Source organism: Chaetodon auriga, chromosome 3 (assembly GCF_051107435.1).
Source record: "Chaetodon auriga isolate fChaAug3 chromosome 3, fChaAug3.hap1, whole genome shotgun sequence".
In the NCBI taxonomy this organism is placed as follows: domain Eukaryota; kingdom Metazoa; phylum Chordata; class Actinopteri; order Chaetodontiformes; family Chaetodontidae; genus Chaetodon; species Chaetodon auriga.
The window spans coordinates 1,146,190-1,160,879 of NC_135076.1; the positions used below are offsets into that span (position 1 = coordinate 1,146,190).

Genomic DNA, 14,690 nt, shown 5'->3' on the forward strand with positions numbered 1-14,690 from the left:
GAGAGCCAGATCTATGTCCCTCTTAAAAAGTCTGATTCATTCTCCCTTAAGCCACTGTTAAATTGAAAAGATGATGTCAAGGCCTGGATGGCTCTAAACTTTAAATTTTAACAAAAACAAGACTGAAGTGATGGTCTTTGGTAATAATAATAATAATAAACTTTATTTGTATAGCACTTTTCATCCATATAAAATGCATCCCAAAGTGCTTCACAGAATAAAAGAATACAAGAACAGAAAGAATAAAAGCATATTATGACAGACAATATAGATATATATATACATATGTGTTCACACACACACACACACACACACACACACACACACATACCCACGCCCGGTGCTGAGACATGGCAGGGCACTGAGGAACCATGTGAGGAAACACCTATGGGGGCCATCCACACCGAGAAGCGCTACAGCCCACGGCCATAGGGAGCGCCGCCACAGAGACCACCCCGACACCGATGGACAGGGACAGACTCCACACTTAATGCAGAGCCGCCCCAGTCCCCCGGGCCCAGGAGGCCTCCAGGGCAACGCCCCCCATGGGCAGACTGGGCATACATCCCAGCGTGGAGGCCCCCCATGAGGAAACACTGAAGCTAAAAACTAAAAGACTAAAAATATAAGCAACAAGTAAAAGCAGGTATAATGCATAAAAATTAAAAGATTTAAGAAAGTTAAAAATGTTAAAATAGACAAGTAAATAAATAATAAATAATAGTAATAAGATTTTAAGATCAAGTGGTGATGAAATGGATGACTAAGAAGTCATGGGAAATATTAGAAATAAAAATAACATAATAGAAGAATTAAAAGTTTAAAAGAAATCAATTAAAAGCCAAATTAAAAAGGTGAGTCTTGAGCCTCCTTTTAAAAACATCAACAGTCTCTGCAGTCCTGATGTTCTCCGGCAGGCTATTCCATAGTCGAGGGCCATAATGGCTGAATGCAGCCTCCCCGTGGGTTTTTGTATTAACTCTAGGAATAATTAAAAGTCCAGTGCCGGAGGACCTCAGGACCCGCGAGGGTTGATATGACAAAAGCAGGTCAGATAAATAAGAGGGCCCAAGACCATTAAGACATTTAAAAACTAATAAAAGAACCTTAAAATCGATCCTGAAACACACAGGGAGCCAATGCAGCAATTTTAAAATTGGTGTAATGTGCTCCCGCCCTCTGGTCTTCGTCAGCACACGTGCGGCTGAGTTCTGTAATAACTGCAGATTAGAGATGGTCTTTTTGGGGAGACCAGAGAGCAGGGCATTACAGTAGTCTAAACGACAGGAGATAAAAGCATGCATCAGCACCTCCGTGTTAGCTTGAGAGAGAAAAGGGCGGACTCTGGCTATATTCTTAAGATGATAAAAACCTATTTTTGTTACATTTTTAATATGTGGAATAAAATTCAGCTCAGAGTCAAAAATGACGCCCAGGTTCTTTACACATTGTGTTGGCTTAAAATCTTGTAGTTTTGGTAAAAGTTTCTCTCTCTTGCCTTCAGGACCAATAACTAAGACCTCTGTTTTGTCCTGGTTGAGCTGTAGGAAATTATCTGCCATCCATGATTTTATATCTAAAATACAGTTAAAAAGAGCATCAATTGGCCCTGTGTCGTCAGGAGACACGGCAATGTAAAGCTGTGTATCGTCTGCGTAACTGTGGAAGCTGATGCCGTGTCTCCTGATGACGTCCCCAAGGGGAAGCATATATAGATTAAAAAGAATTGGACCTAAAATCGACCCTTGGGGCACCCCACAATTAATTTTATGTGTTCTGGAGGAACATGTATCCAAACTTACGCGAAAATATCGATCTGTGAGACAGGAGCTGAACCAGTTAAAAACAGTACCAGAGAGGCCGACCAGGTTTCTCAGTCTGTTTAATAAAATGTGGTGATCTACTGTATCAAAGGCAGTACTTAGATCCAGTAGTACCAAGACTGTGAGTTTTTGTGAATCTGCGTTATATCTAATGTCATTTAAAATCTTTAAAAGGGCTGTCTCTGTACTGTGGTTCATCCTAAAACCAGATTGGTATTTCTCTAAAATATTGATACTATTTAAAAAATCATTTACTTGATTAAAAACCAGCTTTTCTAATATTTTACTTAAAAATGGTAAGTTGGACACAGGTCTATAGTTATTAAAAATGTTGGGGTCTAAGTTACTCTTCTTCAGAAGGGGCTTCACCACTGATGTTTTAAAGGCGGCGGGGAAGACACCCGTCTGAAGAGAGTAATTTACAATATTTAAAATCTGTTCCTCAAAGAAGCCATAAAATGTTTTTAAAAGTGATGTGGGAATTGGGTCTAAAAGGCAGGTTGTTGGGTTTACTTGGGAGAAAACTCGACCAAGTGTCCTTGCATCAACCAGGGCAAAACTCTCCAGTGTTTCCTCAGGCAAAAGTAATGGTACAGGTGTGTTAAAAACTAAATTCTGTTGGGGTAAAAGACTGGATCTGATAATATCGATTTTACCTCTGAAGTGGTCTGCAAAGTCCTCACAGAGGGCATCTGATGGGGGTTTGGAAGATTTTTTAAAATTGCTATTTGTTAAAAGATCGATGGTGGAGAACAGGAATTTGGCATTGTTTTTATGGTCTGTGATGAGTCTTGAGAAATTAGATATTCGTGCCAGTTTGACTGTGTTATTGTAGATTTTTAGTTGTTCGCATAATAGTTCATAGTGAATTGTCAGTTTGTTTTTTCTCCACCTCCTCTCTGCACTCCTGCAATTTCTTTTCAGTTTTTTGATTTCGTCATTATTTCTCCACGGTGGTGTAGGTTTCGTTTTTATGGTTTTGGTTAACAGTGGAGCAACTGAGTCCAATGTTGTTTTCAGTTTGCTGTTAAAATTGTCAACAATAAAATCACAAGGTGCAGGTAAAATTTCGGCAGGAGTGCTCTTTAAAATCTCCATAAAATATGCAGCCACTTCAGAGGTAATGTAGCGTTTCCTCACCATTCTCACCGGGGCCTCCCTGTGGTTAAAACTGGTGATGTTAAAATACACACAGTAGTGGTCAGACACAGCCAGGTCAACAACAGAGGACACAACAGTGGACAGGCCATAGGTTATGACCAGGTCCAGGGTGTGTCCTCTGTTGTGAGTCGGCTGTGTGACGTGCTGTTTAAAATCCATGCAACTTAAGAGATTTAAAAATTCTTTGGACATTGGGTCCGAGCTATTATCAACATGTAGATTAAAATCACCAGTTATTAAAATTCTGTTATAGTTGGTGTGTACGATTGATAATAGTTCAGAGAATTCACTGATAAAAGAGGTAGGATGATGGTGGGGTGGTCTGTAAACTGTGATGCAGAGAATAGGAGGACTGCTAAAAACAAAGGCATGATGCTCAAACGATGTGTAACTGTTAAAAAAGACTTCATTTGAGTTCAGCGTATTTCTCGTGATAGAGGCAGTTCCACCCCCTCTTTTACCACCCCTGGTAGAAAATAAAAAATTAAAATTTGGTGGGCAAGCCTCGGTGAGAACAACTGGTGCGTCAGTGCCGAGCCATGTTTCTGTTAAAAAAATGCTGTCTACCTTGTTATCTAAAATCAGGTCGTTTATGATAAAAGTTTTATTTAAAAGGGAGCGCACGTTCAGCACGGCCAGCTTAATGTTCGTGCTGAACGTGCGCTCTTTATCACAATGTGAGGAGGTTGAAGCAGGTGTGACCGGAACTAAGTTATTTCGCTTGTTACTGGTCCATGATGAAACTGGTCTGTGAATTCTGTTTGTGATTCTGACTGTGATTCCTGCTGTATGAGATGTACTGTAGGGAGAGGTAGTGGTGCAAATATTGTCCTGTGCCACTGGGGTCACTGGGGGAGGGGCGTGTATGATGTAGGTGGGGGTGGGTGAAGGTGAGTGTAGGTGAGGTGCAGAGGGCGTGTGTATGGGTGTACTGAGTCAGGAGGTGATTGTGGTGCAGGACCGGACTGTCAGGTCAATGTTTACTGATAAAAGCCGTGACCCCTCTTGGTTTGGGTGTAGGCCGTCCGGTTTAAAAAGGTGGGGTCTGTTTAAAAAAGCGATAAAATTGTCCACATATGGAATACTTTTCCCCAGGCAATATCCCTTCAGCCACAGGTGCAGCTGGCGGAGGCGACTGGTGGTGACGTCACCGTAGCGCGGTGGGGGAAGCGGGGAACCCAGATCAACCCAGTTGATCTGGGTTCCTTGGCACAGTACGCCCAACCTATTGTTAATGATCTGGGGGTAAAAGTGGACGCGGATCTTAAGTTTGACAGCCAGATGTGATGAGGATGAGCTTCTTCCAGTTAAGGCAGCTGGCAAAAATAAAACCTTTTCTCCAGAGACAGCACTTTGAAACAGTAATCCACGCCTTTGTGATCACACGACTGGATTATTGTAATGCACTTTATATGGGGGTTAGTGGGTCCTCCATTGCACATCTTCAACTGGTACAGAACGCAGCTACACGTCTTTTAACTGGCACAAGGAAGTTTGAGCACATTTCACCAATTTTAGCTTCACTCCACTGGCTACCTGTCCATTTTAGAATTCATTTTAAAATTATTTTATTTGCTTTAAAATCTCTAAATGGTCTTGCCCCATCGTACCTCTCTGAGCTTCTGCACCCCTATACACACCCAGCCGATCTCTCAGGTCAGGAGACCAGCTGCTCCAGAGGGTTCCCAAAACTAGGCTGAAGCTCAGACAGGATCGGGCTTTTTCTGTTGCAGCTCCAAAATTGTGGAATGAACTGCCACTGCACATTAGACAGGCCTCTTCATTGTCTAATTTTAAAACCCTTCTTAAAATGCACCTTTTTTCTTTGGCTTTTCACACCACTTAGTAGGTTGTTGATTTTATGTGCAAAGATATTTTATCATTTTATCTTCTTATCTTTTTAATCTTTTTATTTATTATGTTTTAATTGTGTTTATTTTACTGTACAGCACTTTGGAAACCTTTGTGTTTATTTAAAATTGTGCTCTATAAATAAAATGGATTGGACTGGATTGGATTGTGTGTGTATGTATGCAAATTAACCTACAGACCGACAGGTGTAACCCATCAAAAATATTCTCTGTGGTTAACTGTTGACATCCCTAGCTAGGGCAATAAAAATTTCAACTCAATTATCAAAACAGTTAACACTGGCTCTGAGAGCATGGTGGAAATCTCACAAAATCATGTACTTAACACACGCACCTTCTATTCAATACAAAGTAACAGATTTCCCTCAAGACCAAAAATAAATAAATAAATCACAGAATGAATTCACAATTTGGAAAGATAAAGACATCACATAGCATCAACACATAATCCAAAACTAAGCTATCACATATAATACAGTAAATGTGTGTGTGTGTGTGAGTGTGAGTGTGAAAGAGAGAGAGAGAGTGAGTGAGTGAGTGAGAGAGAGTTTTAGTCTAAGAGCATGTGCGTGTACAAGAGTGCTTGTGTTCTGGGAGGTCTGTCTGCGTGTGTGTGTGTGTGTGCATGTGTGAGTGTGTGTGGTGAGGCATTGGCTATGATATGTGATGGGCGGTAGGAGGATGAGGGAGCTAAAATGGGTTGTTGAGGAGAGTGCTGTCAAAATCATATAATCTAAAGTACCTTTCATTACTCAGAACTATAGCAGATAATTTAAATTGCACCAAAGTAAGGCTGCAACAATTAACCAATGAAATTGAATTGCAAAACAGTTGGCAACGAATTTCGTCATCAATTAGTTGGATCTATGTTATGATGCACTGCACGCATTGTGGCAATGAAACATAAGGTGGGGACAGTAAGCCCGCCAATGCTGAGCCTTGCGTAACTCATCTGATGATTTACAGGAAATGACACCATCTCCTTTGCCTCTGGGGTAAGCGTTTGAAAAACTGCACAGACAGAGACACGGGCACAATTTAAAAAATGTAAAAACACAAAAGACAGAAATACCTTCTGTCTGTTTAATCTCTCTGGAGTTTTTGGAAAATGTCATGTCATTAGTCAGAGACAGTTTAAAATGAATACTTTATTTCTTCACAACAGAAACTTGAGCAACGTGATCAAATATATTATTGACGTATTAGTTACACTTCCATTTCATTTTCAGAGCATGACTGCATCCTGGATGTCCATTTATTTGACTTCATTTTTTTTTATTGTAGTCTCCTTGTCTGTATCAGCAGGCATCACAAAATTGAAAAAAGCATAACCAAAAATGCAGAAGCTGAAGCAACATGTCAGAATTAACCAGGAAAACACTTGCACTTATATCTACACATGAGCTAAATGCTATCAACTACCTGCTAACACTATCAGTTATTATAGTGTGGAACATATTCATCCATCCTGCAAATGAAAACAACTTACAGACCATCAGGGATACACATTCTTGCACCCAAAAGAAGGTAAATTTAGATTTACCACAGAATTAACCGTATCGGAAGGAGTAGCCTGCCTCATAATGCTGGTTAATTAGTAAATATAATGTGATTCAGTACATACCACTCGTGTTTCAGAAGCATTTTGCCCGTTGAGCTTTGCTGACTTGCTCAGATCATGTTATTGGGTCATTTTCCCTTGATTTTTGTGCTTCTACCATTGGTAAGTAAGGTTTGTGGTTAAATTGTTTCTTTTTTTTTGTCTGTTTCAGTGGCATTTATTGTTGATCCATGATCGGGAGTCTGCACAGTGTGCTTTATTTTAAAAATAAATTCTCTGTACAATTCCTCCTCTGCCTGACTTACCCGCTGTGGCTCAGGAGGTAGAGCGGTCATCCGCTCCAAGCCCTGGCCTCGGCAATCCACATACCGAAGTATTCTTGGGCAAGATACTGAACCCCAAAACGACGTGCATATGAATTCACACACCGATGGCACAGCATCGGTGTGTGAATTCATATACACGTCACTTTGGATGAAAACATCTGCCAAATAACTAATTGTAACTGCCTTCCTGTCTAGTTCGATCTGATCTGTGGAGTGACACATCATCCATCAAAAATAGACTCGGCATGTATTCTCCACAGAGCAGCAAGTAGATATGCTCCTGCGTCGCTTCTGAAACTGAGACACTAAGCACCTACTTAGAAATGCATTCACAGACTAAAAGGCAGCAGTCAGCTCCATCATATTCACTGTGGACAGAACGTGGACATTACGCACCCATTGGAAATTAGGGATTAGGCATCTCAACAGCATGTATTTGTCAGAAAACCCAAAGTACATTGTATGAGTACAATAGGGCTGCCAATTAATATTCTCAATTTGAATACATGTGGGTCTGTGTGTGTGTGTGTGTTTGTCCAGTATTACCTTTACTGCCCGTCAAAGAGGAGATCTTCCTGGGTTTGGCTCTGATATCATATATGATAGGGTACTGGAACCATGGGATCCTACAACACAGATGCTAATGTCACAGCACATGTAGCACAGGCAAAACTATTTGTTTTAGGTCTGTTGGATTTAACTATCATTGAGCTTTATGACAGTACTAGCCATTAACAGGCTACAACATAAACTGTATGCCTTGATGCCAATGAAAATACGGACATTGGCCATACCTGAACCCCGGTGAGCTCAACCCACTTTCTGGTTTGAGTTCTCTGCGTCTGTAAGATCTCCCCCCTCTCCTACCAGCGCTAACATGAAGGCAGCTGCACAACTGGTAGTCCAGGGTGCTAACAATATATTGGGTAAGTATTCTGGAGCTCCAGGGGGATTTTAACAGTTACTGACTGGATAATTTTCAGCCATCATTTCAATAGCATGTGGGCATTCTCAACAGAAGAAAAAACATGGATTTGTGTGTAGGAGAACAAGAACCCCCCCCCCCCCAACACAGTTGTTTGTGTTACATCATATAATCCATGTTATTCATCGTATCATTCATTATTCATATCAATTGTCATTATTGTGCCAAATAAATAATGCTTTTCATTTAAGCCATTATCAGACAGTGTCCTTTTGAGCTGGAAACAGATGCTTACGCTTCAGATGATGAGACTGATCTGCCATTAATTCATTAATTATTATTAAATCAGCATTAAAAAAGAAAGAATAAATTAAATCCTTCTGAGCTGAGGAAGGTTGGTGTATATCTATATTTACAAGTGCAAACATTAAACCCAAAGGTTTAATGACCTACTTCCCCTACATGTGTTCCAGTAACTATTACCGATGCATTTTGTGCTCATTCATACCTACCACTTGGTCATTCTACTTTCCCTTATCTAAACTTATTTTTGATAACATAGTAATCAAAACTGGAACCTAAACTTCACAAGCCAGAAGCCTACAGCACCCCGCAATGGTCAGAGGACGCCATGACACAGCTCCAAGGCTATCTGGTATGCTGGGACATCTTCAACAGATACTTGAACAACAGGGTCACTGTCATTACAGACCTGGCCTGCGCGATATGGCTGAAAACTGTATCATGATATAAGTGTTTTATATCGGTCAATATCGATAATTATTGATATTTTTTATGACCTATTTAAAATAAGGACCAAGAGAAAAATACATTAAATTTAAACATTTTTATTTTAGATTTAACTTTCCTCTGATTATAATACCCTCAGCTATCAAGGCAAAAAGGAAAGGAAATGTCAACACAACCATGGAAAACACTCAAATAATAAATGCAAATAAAAGTCTAAAATCACAATGAACACTTAACAATTCTCTCTTAACATTAAAGTACAAAAATACAGAATACGTGACAAATGCTTAATAAAGTGTAACAAAATAGTGCAAAGTGTGAAAATGTAAACATAGAGAAACCTGAGAAGTTTTTTTCTACAGGTTTAGTGCCAGGACGTTCACAAGCTGATTCACCTTCTGGTGAATAAAATGTTTTCAAATATGTACAGTGTTTTGTAAACATAGCAGAAACTGAGGTAGACTTGACATCTGTAACATACAAAAAACCAAACATGATAGACAGTACAGTAACATTGATTGAACTATAAAACCAGCCTAGACATATGAATAACTTTACTAACTCTTCTTACTCTATTTTTATTGCAAGTTTAGTGCTAGAAAGTTCACAAACTGATTAATCTTCTGGTGAATAAAGTGTTTTAAAATATGTGCAGTGTTTTGTAAACATAGGAGAAATTAAAATAAAACTGAGGTAGACTTTACATCTGTAACACAGAAAACAAATGGCAGTCTTAGAAAAGTACTTTCGGCCAGGTATAACATAACGTGGGTCAAGCACGTGTAAGAGATCTTTATAACCTGGCTTCTCCACAGTGCTCAGCTGAAGCATGTCTTTAGCTATATGATATGCCACTGCCTCCGTTATGTCTTTGTACCTTTTAGATGATTTGTCATAAGGCACTGAAGCAGAGTACCTCTCCATGGTGGTCTGCTGCTTGTGCGGTGGTGCTACAGTTGCAGATGTTGTTGGACGTTGGCGAATATGGCTGCGCTCCAAAGGGTGAGCGCGGCTAAGGTGGTATAACTAGTTTGTGGTATTACCGGTCTTGTGGGGACGACGGTCTTGCATAATTTACAGACCACATTGGTCTGACTACGGTCCGACATAAAATCCAAAAAACTGCAATATTGGCAAGCTGACTTTCCCTGTTTTATCAACAATTTCTTCGCTCACTGCAGCGCTCATTCTCTATTTGTCATCTCACTCCACGCAAAGAATCAAACACGAGATGAGATGGCGCAACTGAACATGATACTGTTACATGATTGGCTGTTAGCGTGTCACTCCCACTGATCAGTGATTACTCCCTACGTTGCTAGGTTACCAGAGAGCAAGTGCCTTTGCTCATGCAACCAACCTTGCTTTGCAACTTCTGGTTTCGTCCGGCGAAGAAAAAAAATTATTGAATGTTTTATCGAACGCATTTTTTTACTGATATTGATTACGATATTGTAACAATTACTTCCTACACTGCGCACACACACACATGCATGGAAATGACAGCTAATCTGTAACTTACAACTAAGAGAAAGGAAACACCAGACAAACGCTGCTTACGATTATTGCAAGATATATCATTATCGTTTTATCGCGCAGCCCTATTACAGACTATAACAATCTCTGCATAAATACCACTATCCAGTCAAAACAATATGGAAATATCTCAACTCTAAACCCTGGATCATTCCTCAAATAACACTGGTCTGGAAGAGATGCATAAAGCTCTCAAGCTCAAAGACTGGACTGGTCTCAAGGCAGCAAACAACAAAAATCAAAAGCGTGATTCTGAAAGCAAAAGTGATATTTAAGGACAAACTGGGACATGAATATGGCAACATGACCACTTAACAAGCTTTCCAGATGGTGAAATCCCTGACAGGATGTGAATCCAAGCACACTCCATCAACATCAACTGAGATCTTTGCACCACTAAACTGAAATTCAGTTTCTGCCCCATGTACCTTATACATAATGTTGCTGCCACCGCCAACACCACCATCAATAACAATAATGGTTATAATACTGATGATGACAACAACAACAATAACAATAATAATAAAGAAAAAAGTATTGGTATCAGTATCGGCAGATATCCAAAATTCAGGCATAAGAAGGTATAAAAATCAAGAATCAAGCACTGGCACACTGAAACTTCATCACTGGTGACATAACTTCAACTACATTTACATATTTCTCAATAGTTGAATATTCTTGCTGTCACTTCTCTAGCATTGCACAATAGTGTGCAACTGGCATTTTGTGACCATCCTCCTCAAGCTGAAGGAGGAAAGTTCAGACCTATACATCATACTAGGGCTGTCAACGAACATTCTAGATTCAAATATATATTCAAATTGTAAAATAATCCATAATTGTGAAAATGAATATTCAATTGTGAGAATAAAATCAGCACAGCCACAGCAGACGCACTGAAGACACTGCATGACGGGCAGAAGACACAAAACCAGATGTTCTGTTCTTGAGTAACTAGTTGTTTTTACCTGGAAAATTTGTTGAAGTCAACATATTTAAATCTGTCTGGTCATAATGTGAAAAACAATTTCAGAGTTAGATGTGAAAATATTCTGCCTCGACACAATTTTTCGCTGATGATCTTTGATATCCTCCCTCTCTCTCACGCCTCTCCTGAATCGGTAATTAAGAGTGTATTTCAACCAATCCAGATTTTCAGTGAAGGTACATTGATGGTGTACAAACACCTGTAGTCATTATATTACAGCCTGTTTCGTCGCTGCGAGCTGCTTTGTGGTTGTCAAGGCATATTCTAAATTCAAATTTACATTTAAATTTAAAAAATCCATATATTTGTTTGTGAAAATGAAGATTTGAATTTGGAAAAAAAAGCAGCACTGCATTGGAAGCACTGGATGACCAGCAGGAGTCACAAAGCCTGTTTCTATTGTCCAGTAATTACTTTTTTCTGTTTGTTTGTTTGTTCTTTTTCTTAACCAGGAAAATCTGTCGAAGTCCCATATTCCACCTCCACACACCATTTCCCCCACTGCTTCTCTGATGTCCGGCCTCTCACTCTTCTCCTGATTTAGTGAATTAAGAGTTTATTTCAACCAATCCAGCATTAGTTATGATTATTAGAACAGAGAAAAGATTAACCAAGAAAAGCATTTGGTGACTTGTTTTTGTTGCATTTGTGTGTTTTACAATGACAAAATTACAGTTCTTGTGAATCTGAAAATGTCAGTGGCAAAACACTTTTAATGGACATAAAAACATTGGCAGTGCACAAACACCCAGAGGGATTAAATTGTAGCATGTTTTGAGGATGTCAGCTGATGTGCTCTCGTTCAACACTGAAAAAACTTTGAAAATTGTTGTCTCAATGGGACAACAGTGTCCATATCAGATAGTGATTGACTGGAATTGCTCCCGTTTGTCTCAGGCAATGAAGTCTTCCAGGACATGTGGACACCAACACGAACTGGAAACTCTGCACACAAATCATCAATTTCATTGATTGAAAAAGTAATGTAGGTCAAGCTGAAACAAGCGCATAATTGTACATACATAATTTTGTAACGTGTAGGTATGTAGATCTTTTAAAAGACATGTTTATTTTGAAATCATATACAATCAGTATGTCTTGTGTTGGTTTTCCCTCTTACAGATGTAATGTGCAAAAACAGATATTTGAATGGTTCAAACCTACGTGTTTTTTTTAGAAGGAATTTAAGAAAAAATCATAATTTTTGGCCAATTTTGACAGTCCTAGTATGCATATAGTTGAAAGCAGTTATTGTAATTTGCTGTGGCATCAGCTAAATAAATGTAAAGTAAAAGAAAACTTTTCATTATTTGCCATGCACCACTTCATCTACTCTCTTTCCCTTCATCTCTGGCTCATGCTATGCAAGACTTGAGACTGATGACCAAAAATCAGAAATGACAAATAACAATGTGTGACCGTGACACTAAATATGGGATCAAGTCTCTTAATAAATCTGCTGATCCTACCTGAAATGCAGCCCCTCAGCAAGAATAGTGTCCATCTGCATCCCTCCAATCCTATTGAAGATGATGGCTCTGTGACCACCCTCCACTGAGATACAATCACACACACAAATGACTAATATGAATAATATAATCAGGATTTAACTACAAGAGTCTCCGGAACAAAACTTTTACAACCTAAAATGTGCTACATTGTTATTCAGTCTGGGAACCATTTAATATGCCATGAATGAAAACAGACAGAAAAACAGCAGACACAGGAAGACAAGACAATTTAAAGGGGAAGCTATCCAGAAAGGTAACTCTAGGAAACATAAAAATGGGCTCTTTTGGTCTGCATGCTATAAATAGCTTCATCTGATTTTGCAAGGAATTGGACCCTGTGACTGGTATTAAAAATAACTATATAGAAATAGCCAATCTTCTTGCTGATGATCTCCATTTTTTCTGCCACTGTGCTCGCTTTTTGTAACCTGCCTACCGTAACAACTTAATTTCCCCCGATGTGGGATCAATAAAGTCCTATCTTATAGATGCATCTGCATTACATTGAGATTGTCCCGTAAAAGCTAAAAACTCCTTGTAGTACATTTAATTGCATGAATTTTCTGCAGTGCATTTTTTCTTTAGGGTTGCGTCTGTGTTGTCTACCTGACAAACATTTTTTCTTAATTTGCCGTTATTTTTAAAGGCAACACATATGTTGTATACTTGCTTAAGTTTTTGTAAGTTGTTGTACATCAACATCTCTCAGCCACTATTGTGGCTCAGTGTCTTGCTCAAGGAGTTTGAAATACTGACACAGGTTAAAGAACAATCGTTACGCTTAATGGCTTGCTCACTCTACCAATTGAGTTACTCCAGCCTAATAGCTGGAACTCAGCAAGAAGAACCACATAGAACAACCAATGGTCAGTGGCATATTCTTGTCATTGTAATCTCCTGGTGGTTTGGTGGATCAATACTATGTGGGGGCATGAAGCATCTGCTTGAATCTGTCACACATTGAGAGCTTGATAAAAGTGTGTTTACCTGTGTAGGTGGCTTCTTTAATGCCATATGTCAAAGCACCAGCTCCAAGCAGCAGCTTCAGCCCAAATCCTGCCCCTCTTCCACCAGATGAAGACATATGACTTGCGAGATCCCTCAGGTGCTGGACGAGGCGCTAGTTTGTGTGTGTTTGTGTGTGTGTGTGTGTGTGTGTGTGTGTGTGTGTGTGTGAGATGGGAGGGGCGGGGTAGACAAACAAGACATGTTAAGACATCACTCTCAGTTAAAGTCATGTTGGCCTTTTTTCACGTCACAGCTCATCCTACAATTAGATCAGGGGACAAAGAATAAGTGGAAACGGAGACTCATTACATTGGGGACGTGGACAAACTAGTGTTAAGCATTACTGTGTGTCAATACTGGCTCATTTTAACTGTGGGTGCTTCTTCCACCCTGTTTATATGAGTAGAGGATATTAGTTTGACAACAGCCACAAACTGAGGTCATACAGTGCGACCTTGCTACAAGCGACGGCTTTTCGTTTGGCGATGCACGAGCAAACAGAACAGTGCGATATGCTAACTGGCCTGACAGGGTTGACAGAGTTAACGGTGATTTATTATCAGATCACTAGTCACCTTCGTGGGAAATAAATATGTCACTAAGTATCCACACTTAACAGTGTAAGAAGTCGTTACTTAAAATGGTTTCGCCAGTAAAAGTGACCTTACATTCGGCTCCTTATTCGCCATGCTGTTGTACGTCAAACGCCAAGGTCAGTCCCACTCGTGATGCAACGCAAAGTCTACTGGGATAGTGATGTGTCGGTCGCGAACGAAACGGCTCTCAGAGCCGGCTCTTTGAAGTGAACGATCGTAGCCGGCTCCTGCCTGCGAGCCGGAGCGGGAGCCGCTTTGTTTTTTTTGTTTTTTCCTCGACTTTTTTTTTTACGTTCGAGCTGCACGTGATTCGTCAACTTCATGATGTGTGGTGGCTTCTGTGTGTAGGCAGTGAGCAGGGGGACGGGGTTACAGACACAGCGCGCGCGCACACACACAGCACACACGCAGAGCCGTGACAGACAATACGCTGGAAAGGTGAGAAAATGAGTGACTGCAGGAAATGCAGTAAAATTTGCTATAAAGTATGTTTTGTACATTAATAATTAATTTTACACAGAATTTTACATTATTTTGGTAATAAATTTATTTAAGCAACAAAAAATCTGAGGAGCCATTGGGGAGCTGAAAGAGCCGGTTCTTTTATGAGAGCCCAGCCTGAGAACAGGCTCTC

The 14,690-nt window shown here is 39.9% G+C and overlaps 1 protein-coding gene across 1 annotated transcript in view; it reads right to left on the bottom strand.

The window, feature by feature from the left end:
• The window catches only part of LOC143315184 (prohibitin-2-like), a 51,645-nt gene extending 37,438 nt beyond the window's left edge, over positions 1–14,207 (bottom strand). Inside the window, exons 1-4 of the mRNA XM_076722723.1 lie at positions 14,129–14,207; positions 13,440–13,572; positions 12,411–12,495; positions 7,289–7,368 (exon numbers count right to left, since the gene is read on the bottom strand). Of these exons, the coding sequence (XP_076578838.1) occupies positions 7,289–7,368; positions 12,411–12,495; positions 13,440–13,572; positions 14,129–14,149 (319 nt within the window). The 5' untranslated portion in view covers positions 14,150–14,207. The remainder of the gene's footprint in view (positions 1–7,288; positions 7,369–12,410; positions 12,496–13,439; positions 13,573–14,128) is intronic.
• Between the last annotated feature and the right edge of the window lie 483 nt (positions 14,208–14,690).